The sequence below is a fragment of the Phoca vitulina genome, unplaced genomic scaffold (genome assembly GCF_004348235.1).
Source record: "Phoca vitulina isolate PV1807 unplaced genomic scaffold, GSC_HSeal_1.0 scaffold22, whole genome shotgun sequence".
Lineage (NCBI taxonomy): Eukaryota > Metazoa > Chordata > Mammalia > Carnivora > Phocidae > Phoca > Phoca vitulina.
In genome coordinates, this window is record NW_022589725.1 from 4,162,937 (window position 1) to 4,181,759 (window position 18,823).

The following is an 18,823-nucleotide window of genomic DNA, read 5'->3' on the forward strand; positions in this document are numbered from 1 at the left end:
TTGCAGAGAACTGACTATCTTAGCAATAATGACTTTTGTGAGTCTGAACATGGTATAGTTCTTCATTTATTTAAGGTCTATGGTGATTTCACTCAGCACTCACTGTAATTTTCAGTGCATAGGTCTGACACATTTTTTTGGTCAGACTTATCCTTGGTATCTGATATTTTTGGTATAAAAAGATCTCCATTTCTGACTTTTACTGCTGCTCTATAGAAATACAATTGACTTCCATATACTGATCTTGTATCCTACGACCCTGTTAAGGTTACAATGGCTATTTACATTTAAATTAATTAAAATAAAATTCCGAACTTAGACGCCCATCACACTAGTCACGTTGCAGGTGCATAGTAGCCATGTGCATCTAGTGACTACCATGTTGGACAAGCGCACACAGGACATTTGCAACATTGCAGAAAGTCTTAGTGGAGAGCATAGCCTGAGCTTCAGCAAAACATGAATATTGGTTGGAAGACGCTAACTCCAGTTACCTCTACCTTCATTTATTGAAAGATCTCCATCATCTCTTCTGGCTGATCTAGTTTGGATGTTGGTCCCCAGCCCATGCCCAGCCATCTCTCTGCACATGGATGGAAGTTCATAGTATTGCTTCTCTTCTTGCATTTGAACCCATTTCCTGCAGTTGGAAAATCCCTGGGTGAAAAAGCACCTCTCGGGGCTGACCATTCTTCCTTGCTCCTTAGCAGTGCAGTAGAATGAAAAGAGTAGTAGTGCCCGACCCTCTTGCTTCCCTGGGCTGCCTGCAGAGCACAAGACTCATGGTAAACTTCCATGTGTCACTCAAGTATTTAGTATTAATTCATCTTTCAGTTGTAATTCGTATTCGTGTGCATCGGGCTCTCTAGAAGCTTTGTCATTTCGACGGCATTGCCTCGGTTGGGTCAGGAGACTGAGAAAGAACAATCACAATATTTTCAACACCTTTACTTAGCTTTTCCAATTATTTTATGATGATTGTTGCTGCATTTCTGAGTTGCATGTCCTAGACCTTGGCTTTATCAGCAGGAGGATTTAGAAGGTAATAGAAGTATTGGAGAAAATAGAAACATATGGTGTGGAGCTCTTCCACATCTTATTTATTTACCTCCTTTTCAGTGTAAACCAAATCTTATTTCACAGAACGTTTTTCAGGTGGCTTATAATGGGACATAAAGCATGACAAGATAGCATAAATTAAAAGTGAGGCAGCGGGAGATAGGAAAGGAACACACTGCTGCAGAGCTGGTCATAATGTTAAAACTGCGTTTCTCCACATCTGTGGCTTTCTGGGTTTGGGGGGGCGGGTCACGGGTGGAGCCCACCGCACCGCAGCTGCTAACCGCATAAAGGAAACTTGTCAGATACACAGTTCAGAGTGTCCACAAGATAAACACAAACCAATTGCTCTGGAAACTTCTAACTTTTTCACACAGAAGCCAGACAGGAATTGTTCCCAGGAGTCCTCATAAAGAAAACAGCGTCTGATGTAAGGCACGGCGTTCTGTCTATTGAGGGCACACAATTGAGCTTCACAGGCTCGTTTCCTATATTGGTGCTCTGTGCAAAGGCAGTTTGGGGAGGTGGTCGAAGAGGGAGGGGATGGGGTTGGGCAGTGGGGTGGGACAAAAGTCCCCAACTCTCTGCTAATATGTCTCTATCCTGGGATACTTTAGATATACCTGGTGAGTGAATAGTTTCAATAGCTACTCCTTTAAGGAAACCACCAGAAATATTGTCTCCTTCATCTATATTTCAGGAAATACTGGGAGGTAGATGGTTTACACTGTGCTGTCTGGTAAATGCTGCTTGGCTAGTTAAGTCCAGGCTTACATTCAGCAGTGTGGTTGGAAGTGAGTTAACGTCTCTGTAGAAAATATGAGGCACCTGTTATGACACCTGCCTGCCGATCAGGAGGCCGCTGCACCCTGATCTGACACGGGCTGAAGCAGTAGTGAATTTCTCATGAGATGCTGCTTTGGATCTGTTCCAGCACCTGGAGGAACAGCATACAGACTGGCCACAGTTCTGTTCCACAGATCAGGGCTTCTGTGACTCAGTCTGAAAATTTCCAGAGTAAGCGAAACAGGTATACTGTGGCCAAGAGTCTACCTTTCAACAATGCTATTTCCTTCTGTAGCTTCCAAGAGACACTGAGACATCACTGTTGGTCACCAAAGATGGAAACGTTTTTTTATCCACCAGTTTTAAGTCAGAGAAATAAAGCCAGTGACTCTGTTTCCAGAATAGTATGTCATTGCCCCTTTTCTCCAGCAATGAGATAAATCCCTATCGTCTGTGTTGGAGAGAATGATTGCCTTCCTTTCTATAGAGTGGGACGCTATAGCGTGCTTATCCTTAAGTGCTTTCTGATCATAAATTAGTAAGTTAAAAAGGAAGACCAGCCCATACCCCTGTTTACTGTCTCCTGGAAACTTTATATGCCCTTTAGAAACCCCCAGCTGCTGGTGCCAGCTTTCATGGAATTACAGTGCACGCTCTTACCTAAGAATCAATGGATAGGATCTATGCAAAAAACATGTATCCCTGAGCCTAGAACAACACTAGTCTTTTAGGGAAAAGGCTGATAGAGGCCACTAAAAGTTATAAACAAGCTCATCTTGTTTGGGGGTGATTTCTCCTTGAGAAGAGTATAATGCCATGGTCTATGGTGGAAGGGCCTCATTCATAACTTGCTAATTCCTTATGTGATACGTTGGCCTGAGCAACCGAAACTTAAAATTTTTAAGGATTTCTGAAGCAAGTAGATGGTGTTCGCCCTGAGTGGAATGTCCAGTAAGCAAAGCAGCCTGCAGTTTGGGGAGCCCTTTAAAAAACAGAACAATGCTCAGGGTCCAGCTAGGTGGAGGTGTGCTGACAGATTATCAGTGCAACTCAGGGAAAATGTGTATGTGGGTTCATCTTTTCTGGAAAGTAATTTGGCATAGGTAGCTAAAATCTTAAAAGTACGTGTTCTTCCCACAAGTAATTTTACTTTTGGGAATTTAAGAAAATAACCAGAGACAGAAAAAAAAAAATGTATCTGCAAGTATGTTCAAAAGGATGGAACCTGAAAACATCCTGAACATCCAGCAGAAGGTACTGAAGAAGTAAATGCTGGAATGGAGTCATTAAATATCAGGTTATAGAAGTATATTGAATGCCATTTTCACAATAGGCGTTTAAGTGAAAAGAGCAGGTTATAAGACAATGCGTTCAGTATCTTTTTTATCAAAAATAAACAATGCAGGGTGCCTGGGTGGCTCAGCTGGTTAAGCCACTGCCTTTGGCTCAGGTCATGATCCTGGAGTCCCGGGATCGAGTCCCGCATCGGACTCCCTGCTCAGCAGGGAGTCTGCTTCTCCCTCTGACCCTCCCCCTTCTCATGCTCTCTCTCTCTCTCTCATTCTCTCTCTCAAATAAATAAATAAAATCTTTAAAAAAAAAAACTGCGTATTTATGCACACAAATATACCCATATTTATATAAATAGTATTATACGTTAATGCTATAAGACATGTATCAGGGACACTTAGTAATTGATCGTGATGGTAGATTATGTATGCTTTGTATTTTTACCTTTTCTGTTTCATCCAAATACTTTGAAATGAATATAGGTAACTAATAGAAACAGAAAAAAAACCACGAGGCCCCGCAGACTTAGAAGCAGCCCCCCCCCCACTTTCCCTCACACTCTCCTCACCAGCAGATACTGTTCATCTGAGAGGGGGTTTAGAAATATTCTGTATGTGGCACCTGGTCTTTATGGAAGACTGTGGCTCATGGTGTCAGCCCCACCGCAGGGCTTATTTCCAGGCGTCCCTACAAAGGATTTGCTTCCCCATGGGTTTGTACAACAAATGACATTTGACGCGTCACAGAAATGAGGCCGTGAGTCCAAGCGCTTGGCACAGATCTCAGTAGGGACAGCATATGTGTTTCGACAAATCACAGGCATTGGACTGGGAGCAGACCCTAATCTGGCAGGAAAAGGCTCTTGCCCTGTGAGTGCATCAGCTCCACACCAGTCACACCAGGGCTGATGAGATAAGCAGACAGGTCAGTCCTTTCTGCAGCCGATGTTTCCAGCCAGCCTGGTTCCCTGCTCTCTGTAGGGCTGCCGCTGGCTCGGGGCTGTGCATGTGCTGGACCTGGCTCCTACCTCCTACGTCTGTACCAGGTGTCCCTTCCGTGTGGGTAATAACACAGCAGCTGACATTGATAGCTTGGTTACACATAGGATGGACTTGATTCTCATAGCCAGGCTTTCAGAGAGTTGCTACTTTTAGCCCTGTTTGTAGATGAGACTAAGCCTTGGAGGGGGTCAGTGAGCCCCACAGGCCAGAGTCCCATAGGTCCTGAGCAGTGGAGGCAGGATTGGAATGTCTGTGTCACATTCTTACATTCTTCTGTCCTGAGCGTCCTTCCATGGTCACCTCGTAGACCTGACACTTAGGTCACCATGCCAGACTTTCCTTCCCTACAGGTGGCTTCCTATTAAAAAATTTTTATTTAGCACATATTTATACACCGTTAATTCGCACTGTACTAGATTTGTGTTTTTCAAATTTACAAAGAAAAATCAACAAAATAAAAATACCCTTGGAATTTTTTTTTTCCCCAAATTGCTCCCGTCCAGTTGCCTTCTTACTTCTCCCCTTCTTAGCCACATTTCCTAAACGTGATGTCTACACTTGAAGTGTGGCTCTCTTCAACTACCCCCACCCTCTTCCCAGAAGTGGCCCTCGTGAAGGTCACTGGTGATTTTCTTGTTGCTAAAGCCAATGGTGGTGATGGTGATGGTTCCTTATACGTTTCTTTCTTTGATGATGCTGACCGCCCCTCCTTGGAGATCTTCCTGCTCTCTTGGTTCCACGAAATCATCTACTCATAACCATGAAAGGTCTGAGCGTTTACCTTCTTTGCAGGCCATTAGCCTGCACAGATTCATAGATGCTGGCAGAAGATGTGAGACTCATGGGTCAGAGACAAAGGACTTCATTTGTCACCACACAGCAGGCAGCATGACCTTCATGTTTGGGACAGTTCCTGCCCTCCACCTCCGCCCCCAGCCAAGTCCAGTGAGAATGATGTGAGGGTGGATCTGGGCCAGGTTTGCTTACAGTGGGGAACCCTGTGCTTAGAAATCCCCAACTTTTTATTGTTAGCTTTATTGAGATATTTATAAAGCATAAAGCTTAGCAAGTCTAGAATTCAGTGCTTTTTAGTGTATTTGCAGTCATGGCCCCATCATCACATGCTTTGTCTTTCCTTCTTTTCACCTGTAGGTACCTTAGATCAAAAAATAGCTCCTTCAGGCAACCCGGGGGATGAAAAACTTGCTGGGCTTTGGATCTACAGAAGGTTGCTTTCTCCCCAGCTTCTCTGTACCTGATACACGGACCCCTCCTCCGTCATCCTTTGCAGCACATCTCTGAGGACTGTAGCCAACTCACACCTGGAAATTTCTCTTCACACACTTATTCTTTCCTCCTTCACTTCCTAATGCCCTTTCCTGGGGGCCTTCCCTTAGCCCACCCTCAGTTTATGCACTTCAGGATTTGATCTCTGCTCCTCCCAGCCTCAGCGCCTGGGAGCTGGGGGAAGAGTGGTGAGCGAGGCGCACCTGCTTCATGTCCTCACAGGGCTTACCTTCTGACAGCAGACACAGACATAAAGCAACTGAGACGGAGTTCAATATTTCAGCACATATGTGACCAAGCTACCAGGGGAAGAGAAGGGTCTGTCGGGAGATGCTCTACAAGTATCTATCTGAGATGTGCCCTTGGAGGAAGTGGCCTTTGATTGGAGTTCTGAGGGGGGACCTGGAAATTGCCATAGGAGATGGTGCCACACAGGGAGGTGGCCCGTGTGCTAGCCCTTCACCTACTCATCCTCTTTGCTCAGGGCTTCCCACTCCCTATGGGGTTTAATCCAGGACCCTCCCGACTCTGCAGGAGCTCTGAACCCGGGGATCAACCCCAAATGAGCAGTCAGCCATGCATGCAGGGGGCCCTTGGGAGGGCTTCAGCACAGCTAATCAAAAATGATTTATGTCCACTTCTATTTCTTTTAACTTTTAATAAAAAATAATCAAAAGCTATTCTTTGGAGACTGCCAGAGAGGTACAAATATGGTCTTAAGAGAATCAATGAGTCAGGCTTTAGTGAGTTTTCAAATGTCATGCCATTGAAGAAGTAGGACTTAAAGTGAAAAGAATATTCCTTTACAAATGAACTGTGAGAATTTCACCTAAATATTTTCTAGCCAGGAAAGAAGGCTTCCAGGATTCTGTATTAGAGCATCTCCTGTGAAACAGGCATCTGTCTGTAGCACAGCCCTTCCCTTTTATTAAAGAGAGTACTGTTTCCACTTCGACCAATCACAGATAAATTACAAGCCTGCGTGCTCTCTCTGAAATAATAATAATGAGAGTCATTGTTGCAGGCTATGTCTTATCTCTCCGTGAAGGGAATAATGCCCTGCCATAGGAGCGGAGGGGAGGGGGGATTGCAGGACGGCGAGGCCATCAGAGATGCCTCCATAGCTGTAATAGAGCAGCGTGAAAACAGCAGACTCTGCGCGGCATCAGGTGCTTCTCTGGCTTCCTCTCTAGGTAGTTCTGAGGATAGGTCTTGCCTGGGGCTGGAAGGATGTGTGTGTGCTAGGGCCAGAAATATTCAAGTGTGGGTATTGGCAGCCCCTTTTCTTGCAAAGAGTGACTCTCAAATGACGTAAAAAAAAAAAAAAAAAGGCGGCTAAGGAAAGGTGGAATTCGAGTTGTTTTAAAAGAGGTCAAGCTGATGAAAGAGGAGAAAGAAAAATGAGAGATTTCTAAGGATGCTGTTGCCACAATTGGAGAGGCAGGAGTATAAAATGGGATTAAGTAGGACTACCACTTAGGTTTCTCAGTGCCTTCGTTCAATTAAGAATATGTCCCCCCCCCCCCCCCCCCCCCCCCCGATGGATGAATTGGACAAAGTTCACCTTCTGGGCAGATGCATCCTCATGGGCTTAGAGCTTGGCGAGCAGACAAAGCCTCTGGGCAAAGCAAACAGATAACCTTCCTCCAGTGGGCTCCGTGAACCAGTGGGTCTGGACTCTGGTTTGCCAGGACAGCTCGAGCTGGCTCTGAATGACGCCCCAGTGGCTGGGCGTTTCTGGTGCAGTGACCAGTTGCTCAACTACAGGAAGTGGTCTGGATTTAAGGAATGTTTCCATTCGTGTATTCCGTGGTATGGTTTGACTCCTTACTTTCCATTGAGGGACTTAAGACAGCAATAACCTTTACGTCTTGGAGACCTAGGACAAAGTGAGCAGCATCAGCATCACTTGGGAACTTGTTAGAAATGCAGATTATCTAGGCTTGCCCCTGACCTACTGAATCACCTTCCAGGTGATTCTAGTGCCTGCTGACTTTTGAGAACCACTGTTTTAGATTCATGAAGTTGGGTTAAGAAAACCTCACCTGAACCTAATAGCCTGTGAGGTATGCCATTGCTTAATAATGTACTCAGAGAGTCTGTTAGCCAAGAATGTGGGAAGATGCTTGGGCAATGCGTCTTCATGTAGATATTTCTGACTTCGAGACCACTGAGGTTTCCGGAAAGCTAGGCATCTGGACTTCTGTCACAGCATTTCCCAAACTGTTTTCTCTGGAGCCATCATTTCCTGCAAGATGGCAGTTGGTGTTCTTTGAACAAGCAAAGTAAGTTTCTGGAACACTGCACGCTCTACCCTCGCCTCACAGAGTCCTGGTGTAACTGTGCATGGTCCTATAGGGATGGCAATTGGGCAATGGGATGATAAGGCCTCAGTCTCTGGAATCAGATCACCTGGGTCCACATGCTAATTCAGTCACTCAGCAGTCAGACAAGGACTTGCTACTGCCTATGTGGTTGGTTCTGATTCTCACTGAGTTAGAATCTGCCTTTTTAATGAGATCCCCAGGGGATTTGTATGCATGGTAGGTTGAGAAGTACCATTCATAAGGCATGTTGCTTGACCTATTTCTACCTCAGTTTCCTCATTTTTAAAATAGGAGTAATAATAGGGCTTCTCTCATGCTTTATGGTGCATGAGAAGCACCTGGAGGGTTTGTTAAAACAAAACTGGACTGGCTCCATCCCTCGAGTTCCTGATTTACTAGGTTTAGGGTGGGGCCAGAGATTTTACATTTCTAACGTGTTCCCCAGGGGATGCTCCTGTAGTGGGTGTGCAGACCACACTTTGAGAACCAGTGTTCTGGATCATTCTAAGAGCACAGCTCTCTCCGTGCTGACCCTGTTGTCCTCCACGAAGCATGCTACTTCAATACTCAACTTTATACTTGACCCTTTTTGCCATTTTGTTGGAATTTTAGCCCAGCCTGTAAATTCCTCTGGGCAGAAATTACACCTTCCACACTCCATACTCTTTCATTTTGTGTTTCGTTGAATAATGAGGACATTTCCAGTGTTGTTAATAGTAGAATAGGGAAGGGGAAAAACTCAGATTGCCAACCCCAATAAACAGTGTCTACAAATGGATGTCAGCCCTGGGATTCTCTTTAAAATTTGCATTTCCAGCAGCTTTCCAGGTGATGATGATGGTCCAGAAAGCCCCCCCCCCCCCCCAGCAGAACTTTCATAGAGATTTTTAAAGGATTAAGTGAATTCTGTCATGTAAGCCAGTTAACACAGTGCCTGGCATAGGCTGCCTCCTCAAAAATGTTAATGTGACTTTTACTTAATAAATGCTCAGACAAATCCTGTTAGGTTGAACGAAATATTTATCAAACTCACTTAGTTATGGAACTCCTTACTCATGGGAGATATATTGACTTTTGAGGGAAGCAGTGTGTTACTGCAGGGGTGCTCAAGCTTTCCCACGTAGCGAGTGTTCAGGGGAGTCCGTTCCCAGCTTGGTGCCCGCCTCCCACCTTTTTGAACAGGTTCAGGGGCAGGCTACTGCCATATCTCAAAGCAGTGGCTCATGGGACTTCAGGAGACCCTGGAGGAGGAGACGGCAGAGATAGGAAGGTGCTGGGTAGAACGGATGCTATTGGTGTCCTGGACAGTGTCCTCTCTGAGCTGGTGCCCCCAACCCTAAGGCACTGTGTGGTTGGCTGCTAGACGCTCACAGCTCCCCCTTCTCCACAGAACTGCTTTGGGGCAAATGGGAACAGTTTCCTTCTTTCCCCACCTGGCAGGCCATGGCCAGTGACTGGCTGATGTGGGGTACCAGTGCTGGTTCCTTGCCTCAAGCTGGGATCAGCTCTGGTACACTTGAGGCTCCCGAGATCCCGGGGAGTCAGGCTGAAGCTGGACTGTTTTGACGACATCCTTCCTCAGCAGCTCCTTCGCTCACTGTCCTTCATCCCCTTTCTCCTGAGGGCACTCGGTAGGTCACCGTGTCTCAGACTCTGCTTCTGGGGAGCCCGGCTCTATCAGTGCCCACTGGGAAGTTTATCCAATTTGCCCCAGATACAGAGGGGCTAGAAGATGACTCCATTTTAGAATAACGGATGTAGGTCTGAAAGAAGAAAGGAAGTATGCCCAAAATTTCAGAGGAAGGATATACTTACGTGTGAAACATGTGATAGGCACCAAAAGAAAATCTCCAGCATGCAGGAGTGGTGACGTGGGGGCCTGATAGATTCTTCTCCAGGCTTCCATATACATCATCCATGTCATGCTTCTGTTGGACTTTTCCAAGGACTTTGACTTCTCTTTGCTGTCCTGCTCCTCTTTCCCTACATCCTAGCATTTGTATCCCCATGCGTGTACGTGGCACCTGGCGTCTTGCTTGGGAGGATTTACTCTTCCACCTTGTCTCTGGGCTGCGGTCCATTTTGGGCTCCTGGCACCCTGCCCACTCCACCCCTCCCCGTGCCCACTCAAACCCGCTCAGTTGCCTGTGAACCTGGAATTCCCGAGTCTGTTCCTGCTTGATGAAACCTCCCCTTGCTCTCTCCCCTTGCATTTTCCTTCCTCTCTCCCCTTGCATTTCCCTTCCTGCCTGTGTCTGGGACTGAGACCATGGTTGGAACCTGTGCTGCTTACACCAGTCCCTCTGGTTAAATCCCTTCACATTGCCACAGCGTTCTGGTCGCTGAGCCCGTCACCGTGCCTGGTCTTCTAGAATCTCTCCTGATCTCAGTTCCTCGGTTGCTGCTCATTTGCCTTGACCTTCATCACCTACTTGCCCTTTCATCTGAGCTCATCTCTCTAACTTAACCTTCATTTCTCCTTGCCGGTGGTCCATCGCAGTGCCATTTCCTATCATGGCTCTGGGCTCTCCTGCACGTTCCTGTCCTGCTCTTGCCTGCTCCCAATATGACAAGTGTGATTATCAAAAGGCCTATTTCCCAGAGATTTTATAAGACAACCCACAATTTCCTATCCTTCGATGGGAGAAAGCTTGGTGGTTCAGGAACTAAAGAGAAAATTGTGAGTGGCTCAGGGGATGCATTACTCCTCTCTGTTTTTGCTGGGATGTGACATCATAAAGAAGAAAAGCAAATTATATTGGAAGTCACATCAAAATAAAATTTTTTAAAGATTTTATTTATTTGACAGGACACAAGCAGGGGAGTGTCAGGCAGAGGGAGAGGGAGAAGCAGGCTCCCCAGCTGAGCAGGGAGCCTGATGCAGGACTCGATCCCAGGACCCTGGGATCATGACCTGAGCCGAAGGCAGATGCTTAACTGTCTGAGCCACCCAAGCGCCCAATAAAATTTAAACTAAATGTGAAAAATGAATGTTTTGCACTTAATTGGCTCTTTGCTGTTTGTTAGTTTCTTATGGCTGATGTAACAAATTAGACTTAGTGGCTTAAAACAACACGAATTTATTACCTTGAGGTGGTGGAGATCAGAAGTCAGAAATGAATCTTACAGGGTTAGATGGAGGTGTTGGCCAGGCTGCATTCCTTCTAGAGGCTCTAGCGGAGAATATGCTCCCTTACCTTTCCCAGCTTCTGGAAGCTGTCTGCATTCTTTGGTTCTGGTTCCTTCCTCCATCTTCAAGCCATCAGTCACGTCACTTTGACCTCTGCTTCTGTCACCACATGTCCTGTCTCTGACTCTGACCCTCCTCCGTCTTTCTCATATGAGGCCCGTTGTGATTACGTTGAGCCCACCTGCATCGTCTAGGATCCTCTCCAAATCTCCAGATCCTGAGCTTAATCAACATCTTCAAAGTCCCTTTCACCATAGAAGGTGACATATTCCCAGGTTCTTCCAGGGATTAGCATATGGACATTGTGGGGAGGGCATTATCCCTACCCCACTTTTCATGGTTAATTTCGTGGTTAATTTGGAGAGCTCAGCTCACACCAGGATACGCCATCATGGGGTCAGTGCTCTGTACACTTTCTCATTTATGCATCACGAGAACTTCATAAAGTGGGCACCAGTGTCCCATCCATTAATGGTGTAAGGAAACCAAAGCTGAGAGAAATGAAATCAGGGCCCAAGGCTGCACATATTGGGCATTTGTATGCTTTTGTTTTATTATCATTTCCTGTCCCATCTTTCCCTAGCCCCTGCCCTGGCCTCTCTCAAGTATCTAGCCTCCTGGGAGCTCAGCTGTGACCACTGGGAGACCAGCCACATCCAGGACAGAGGTTGTCTGGGCTTTGGGAGCAGTTGCAGATGAGGCGTTTTCAGCACAGTATTTTTTTTCTGCCTAGATTTTTATATACTTCTTTATCCTTAACATCTAATATTTTTGTGAAGTAAAATGCGTACCTCAATTGTTGTGCTTTTCATAAATTTTGTCAAGTGAATGGTAGGCCATTTCAGTCTAAAGGTTTGGGTCTTGTTTTCATCCAGGCAGGTGAGCTGATGTGACTTAGGATAGAATTTGTGTTCCATTCCCTAAGCTCCCATCTTCAGGCGTACCAAATACTTATCTGGTATGTTGTCTGATCTCTGTTTTCTTCCTCAATTTGCCTCCCTCCTCTCCTTTTATCGGTGCCTTCTTGGCAATCTGGGTTATTTTCTTAAGCCTCCTCCCACCCCTGCCTCCAGCTGTCAGTGCTTTTCTGCAGTGTTGAGTCTGCCGTTCACTTCTAGCACCATTTTGAATCCTGCAAATGGTGCCCTTGTTTGTTTCCCGTAATTCTTTTGAGGTTTATTTTCTTTCTTAGTACTTTTCCTTCTCCACTCACTTCTTAGATGATGGTCTGTAGAGTTCATGTGCTGGCTTCGTGCTCGGTGTCTTCTTTCTTATCTTCCAAATAAATTTCTTGGCTGTTCAAAGCATTGGAGGTCTGAGGAAAAGCCCTGTGTCTGATGAGCTGTCTGGCTGGGACGTAGGCATTTTTGCTTCCTCTACCCCTGTCTTTCCTTTTTTTGGGGGGGGGGGGGGCGGGCCCTTAGCTAAGAAATTGGTGGTGCATAGGTAGCTCTTGGCCACACTCTCTTTACATGTGGGAATGAGTGTGCTAGAGGAGGTGAGGGGTGGGGAGTAGTTACCCCACATTAGAGCACCACATGGTATCTTTGGGCCAAGTGCTGATGCCCAGTGGCCTGCATTCAAATCCCAGCTCTGCCACTTCCAAGCTGTGCAAGCCTGGGCAGGCAGATCACTTCTCTGAGCTTCGGCTTCCTCGTATATACAACGGAGGTAAGAAGTGGGCCCCCCTCACAGATTTTTGTGAGGAATTAATGAAGAAGGAATGTAAAACACTTAGCCCACAGTAGTGCTTAGTCACTGTCAACTTAAGAAAGATCAAAATCTTTATGATGTTATAAATAAATCAGGTTAGAAAATACCCGGCCAGAGCCTCATCGCTCCCTTTCCAGGTATGAAGGGACTGCGCAGCAGTGAGGAGAAAATGGACTTGGTTTGGTTTGGTGACCCATCTCTTCCGAGGCCTTTCTGTGCCTTCAGCCAACTTTTCCTCAGATCAGGTCACATTCCTGGCATTTGCCAGGATTTCCTCTACTTCCTCACTGCATATTTTGAGAGAGGGACTTGTGTCTGGGGTCGTCAGTTCTCAGAGTTTGAGCGAGTTGTACCATCTCTTGCAAAAACATACCCGGGCATGAGGCAGGTGGTGGGCGGTTTCCGCCCCAGTTACTTCTCCCTTCAGTTCCCTTGCATTGTTCTTGTCCCGGCCTGTTGCAGTTTCCGGAATGGGAGGGGGTTATGGCTGCCCCTCCTCCTGCCATGCTTTTAAGTCTGGCATTTCCCTTAGTTCCTTTATTCTTTTCAAGTATAAAAGCAGTGTTTAAGGCAGAAAGTCTAGAGAATGCCAAAAAGTAAAAAGAAGAAAGCCAGCCCCTCCAATCTCCCTGTCCAGTCTGGAGCAAGTCACACAGAGGCCTTGGTTTCCCCGTGTTTCTTGGCTGTTTGCTCCCGGCCCTCCCTGCTGTTCCATCTCATTGGCTTGGGACAGCTGAGCCCTGGAGTCCTACCCCCTCCCATGTCCCAGGCCTGACGCATCGCTGATGGGAGCGTGGATGGATGGAAGCAGGTCATGTGTGTGCTGGAGGTGTTTACTGTGGACAGGAAGGGATGAAGATCGCATCGTGGAAGTTTTCAGTTGTGGAGAAGCTCCTAAATCCTAAAGTTTCCCGAAATCCAACTAGATAATTAAAACACTCAATTTTACTTTCGGAAACGAAATAAAGGCAGTGAGGATAGGGTCTCAGTGAAAAGGTGCTTGACCCGAAGTCGGAAAAGCTGGATAAGGGACTTCCTTGCTCTACATATTTACTCAGCCACACTGACATTTGGATTCTGCTAAGAAGAGCAGCAGTAATACCTCAAATGAGGCTGGGAGGATTAAAAAGGAGATTCAGGGTCTGGCTCATAGAAGGTGCTTTAATAGTCACCCAGGCTGTATCCTCAGGCATGTACCTTACCAGTTGTCATTGCTTGCTGCTGCTATAGAAGGGGCTCATTCAGACTCAGAATATCACACCTGAGATTCAGCACAGTATAGACGAAAACGCTTGTGCATTCACTTTGATTCTAGAAATGTTTACCAAGTTGGGAAGTTGAGCACAGTGCTGGAGATGAAAAGGGCTAAAGGATGCCCTCGGGGAGCTCCGAGTCTAGTCTAAAGGGGGAAACGTGTAGGCAAACAAACAAACAAACACCCCAAAACAACAACGACAAAACCAGTAGAGAGTAAATAGCTTCTAGAAGGTGGTGTGACAGGCACACTTACCGGAGATGGCAATGTGCTGAGCGTGAGTTTTTAAGGGTGAGGGACTGACCCCAGGCAGATGGGAGGTTCCAGGCTGAGGAAAAAGCAAATGCCAAGGAGGAGAGGTGCTGGGAAGCCACCATCCACACCACACCTGGAGACAGACAGGTCCCTCAGGGCCTGTGGGTGGGGTATGAGGGCACCAGCCATGGGCTGAGGGCCAGGCTGTTTATTGTCACTTCATGGGTTATATTTTCAGTAGCCTATCTGGGTCTGTCTTTGGGGGAACCTTGTGGGTTCTGCTTAAGAGATGAAGGAAGATGGGAGGAGGGCTCAGGGCCAAATGCCAGCCTCAAGCTCAGGCCAAGCAGGGAACCAAGGTGTCAGGAGGAGGCCTGTGCCCTCTCTTCTTACCATCAGGTACTGCCCTCCTGAATCAGCTCGCTAGCAAAGTTTACACTTGAGTCAGATCACTTGCAAAAGCCAGCCTTCGATACTCCTTCTTAAGGAAAGCCATGGCCCCAGGGATGTGGGGACAGGTGGAGCTTCAGAGCTGGGGGTCCCCGGGGGCTGTAAGGTGATGTGATTTCTCCTCCTCCTCCCTCCCTCTGTCCTGCAGCAATGGAACGGCAGGGACACGGCCCTCATGGTCACCCGCGTGGTCAACCACAGACGCTTCTCAGCCACGGTCAGCGTGGCCGACACCGCCCATCGGAGTGTGAGCAAGTACCGCTGTGTGATCCGTTCCGACGGCGGTTCCGGTGTGTCCAACTATGCCGAGCTGATTGTGAAAGGTGAGTGGCCCCTCGCACGGGGCTGATTTCACCAGCTGCCTTGGCCCCACCCTCAGAGGGTGGGAGGAATCCAGGTGCCTCTTCTCAGCTCAGTGGAAAGACACACCCTTTCCAGTCCCCCATTCCCACCCTGCAGAGAAAGAGGCGGAGTTACTGTAAAATCATGCATATTGCATTGTTATTCAACAAGTTGAGTCTTATTATAGGGTCCACCTGTGAGAGCCTCTGGGTTATACAACATGGAAGGCATCTCCAGGTTTGGCTTTATTTTGCATTTAAAGTTTGAACCAACGTCCTTGTGTTTCAGTGGTGGTCTTCTGCTGTGTTAGGGAGTGTACAATAGTTTCTGAGGGATTTTTTTTTTTTTTTTTTACTGAAAATGCGATTTAATGGCAATATTTTGGAAGGACTTTTGAAATAAATACCCCCCCCCCCACTGGCTTTGATTCAATTCTTTCCAGTTTTCTTGTTCTTGTTCACCTTGAGGTATTGTCAACATCCTTTACATTAAAATATGCACGTTGTTGCCTTTTCTGCTCCTTCCAAGGGCTGGATATCCCATTTATTTTTGAAAGTCTAGATAATCTCTGTTGTAATGCTTAATGGTTGTATACTGTTTCATCAAGTGAGTCCCCCCATTTCTTAAAATCTCCCTATTTGTCGTCATTTAGGTAATTCCAGGTGTTTTTGGTTTTTGTTTTATCTTTCCTCTGCATCAATTAACACCTCAATGGAGTTCTTCTAAAGAGAATATTTTTATTCTATTGAACCAGATTATTTCCTTGGATAAATTCCCTAGGGTAGGCCAAAGAATACCAGCATCTTTATGGATTTTTCTTTGTGTTGCAATATTGCTTTTGCAAAAAAAAAAAAAAAAAATGGGTTTGACAGTTTACACTGGAAAATTGCAGTGTATGGATGTACTCATTTTCCAGCGTTATGTTCACCGATTAAAATTTTAATATAACATTACTTTAGTGAATGAAATAATGAAGCTATTCCTCTTATGCCAGCTGTGGAATGATACCTGGTGTGTATGAAGGTGAAAACATGGATCGACGCCCCCTCCCCTCCTCCCCCTTCCCCGGAAGTCTCCTGAGTTGGTTTCCTTGGTCAAAGGACGGGTTGGTGTGAGGGCCTTGATCTCTAGTTGCTGGCCCCTTGACCTCTAGTTGGTAGCCCTGCCTGAACCTAGACTGGGAGCTGTAGTCTTTTTTTTTTTAATTTTATTTTATTATGTTGTGTTAATCACTATACATTACATCGTTAGTTTTTGATGTAGTGTTCCATGATTCATTGTTTGTGTATAACACCCAGTGCTCCATGCAATACCTGCCCTCTTTAGTACCCATCACCAGGCTAACCCATCCCCCACCCACCCCCCCTCTAAAACCCTCAGTTTGTTTCTCAGAGTCCATAGTCTCTCATGGTTCATCTTCCCCTCCGATTTCCCCCTCTTCATTTTTCCCTTCCTACTATCTTCTTTTTTTTTGTTTTAACATATAATGTATTATTTGTTTCAGAGATACAGGTCTGATTCATCAGTCTTACACAATTCACAGCGCTCACCATAGCACATACCTTCCCCAGTGTCTATCACCCAGCTACCCCATCCCTCCCACCCCCCACCATCAAAAAAAATGAAATCTTGCCATTTGCAACGACGTGGATGGAACTAGAGGGTATTATGCTAAGCGAAATAAGTCAATCAGAGAAGGACATGTATCATATGATCTCACTGATATGAGGAATTCTTAATCTCAGGAAACAAACTGAGGGTTGCTGGAGTGGTGGGGGGTGGGAGCTTTAGTCTGAGATTCTCCCTCCTGGGGTGTCCTGACTCTAGATGGATATTCACATGGCTGACTGTTTGTCATCAGTCAGGTCTTAGCTTGAATGTTGTCATGCCATCCCTCCAAGGGGATATCCCCAGCCCCCACCCCAGCTGGGTGCTTTCTATCAGGTCACCTTGTCCCTTGTTCTACATAGCACCACACTTCAAAATTACATTTTTCCTTTATTCGTGTTCTTGGTAATTTTCCATCTTGCCCTTTAGAACATGAGCACTGTGAGAATAGGGGCACTTTTTGGTTTGGTTCATGTTGTACAAGTCCCCCCAGGCTTAGCCAAGTGCTTGGCACGAGTCCCGAGCACGCCCAAATATGAAACCACCGGCGTTCAGCCATTTGGACCTGCGTGGTTGGTCATTTCATAAGGCTCAACCTTTTTTTTTTTTTTTTTTAAGATTTTATTTATTTGAGAGAGAGAGCACATGAGAGGGGATAGGGTCAGAGGGCGAAGCAGACTCCCTGCCGAGCAGGGAGCCCGATGCGGGACTCGATCCAGGGACTCCAGGATCATGACCTGAGCCGAAGGCAGTCGCTTAACCAACTGAGCCACCCAGGCGCCCCTCATAAGGCTCAACCTTAAAATACTTGTTGAATGATGGATGAGTGAATGAATTATTGGGCTCAGCAGGAACTCATTTCATCTCCATAATACCATGAACACTTAAGCTGAAGATCAACAAATTAAGCAGTCATGAACAAAACAACCAACAGGGGGAAAAAAAAAACCCATCTTAAAATCGTTTACATTGAGAGCCATTAATATATAAAAGAAACCATCATTTCCATTGCATTAGGCTCATATATTTGCTTTTTTTGTGCCGTTAGATTGATTTCTGTGATGAAGCAGCCTTTTGCAGGCCTCTCAGGCACTCAGTGAATCTGTGATTTCCAGAGCTGCCCCCCTCTGGAAGTTCATCGTACCTCTTCCATGGTGGCCTCACACACTGGAGTGGGAACCCACCAGAGGATGGACTGTATCCGCTCACGCCCTCCACGGGCTCGCCCGCACCTTGCAGGTGCCCGGCACGAGGCTGGGAGGGAGATAATGGGATGAGTGACTGTGGCCACTGCTGGAGGGCTCTGATCTTTCCACACAGACCAATGGAACCGGAAAGCACTGGGTTTATTCTTCCTTTACATCCCTTGTTGAGGAGGAGGAGGTGTGGGACGCCAAATCCGGAGGGCTTTGGGGCTGAGGATGCGATTTCCATGGGGGAGCATCATTGCCTTTGTTTGGAGGGGTGGCCAGGGTTTATTGGGACAGTGGTTTATCCTTTGTGGGCTCTCCACCCTGGGCTGGGGTTCGGGCTGGGGGGAGCAGTACACTGGCCACGTGCAACCTTGTTGGCGCCTGGTATGATGTTATAAACAGTGTTGAAAGGGTCCAGACTGCACGCAAAGCTCATGACAAATCTCTGGACCTGTTGCTAACTTGCCCTTTTAACTCATGCTTCTCCCATCATTGCTCCCCACCTCTCTGGAATGGAGTATTTACTACCTTCCAGGTTCCCAGAGAAATGAATTTAACCCTTTTTACACACACACACACACACACACACCCCCCCCCCCCCCCCCCCAGTGGTAACCGAGCCAAATAAGAAAATGAAAGGCAGGGGATGCCCAGAGCAGCAGGAATCATTGGAACCCTCATCGGAGGAGGCCTGTCACCCTGGATGTCTGGCCAGGAACCCATGGGAAGGCAGCAAACCAGAGCATTTGGGGGAAAGTGTCTTATGAAGAATGACTCACTAGCCCCTTACCGCCCCTTGCCATGACTTAGCAGGATGGTTAGATACTTTAGTACTGATGAAATATTTGCACTTGTAAAAAAAAAGAAAAAAGAAAAAAAAAAGAAAAAGAAAAAAAACCAACAAGGAATAAACATAAATCTTCCTTCTTTCAGGAAATGGAGGAAATTTGGAAAAACAAAACAAAAGTGTTCTCAAGGGCTAAGTCTTCTCCCAGGGGATGGTGCTGCTATCCAAATTGAGTTTCTTGCATCCGGTTTACACATCACACAGGTGATGTGAGCTGGGG

At 46.5% G+C, this 18,823-nt stretch overlaps 1 protein-coding gene across 1 annotated transcript in view; it reads left to right on the forward strand.

Annotated features, from left to right (window-relative positions):
* The window catches only part of PTPRT (protein tyrosine phosphatase receptor type T), a 1,068,951-nt gene that overhangs the window by 392,544 nt on the left and 657,584 nt on the right, over positions 1 to 18,823 (forward strand). The window contains exon 6 of the mRNA XM_032419927.1: positions 14,762 to 14,936. Coding sequence (XP_032275818.1) covers positions 14,762 to 14,936 — 175 coding nt within the window. The remainder of the gene's footprint in view (positions 1 to 14,761; positions 14,937 to 18,823) is intronic.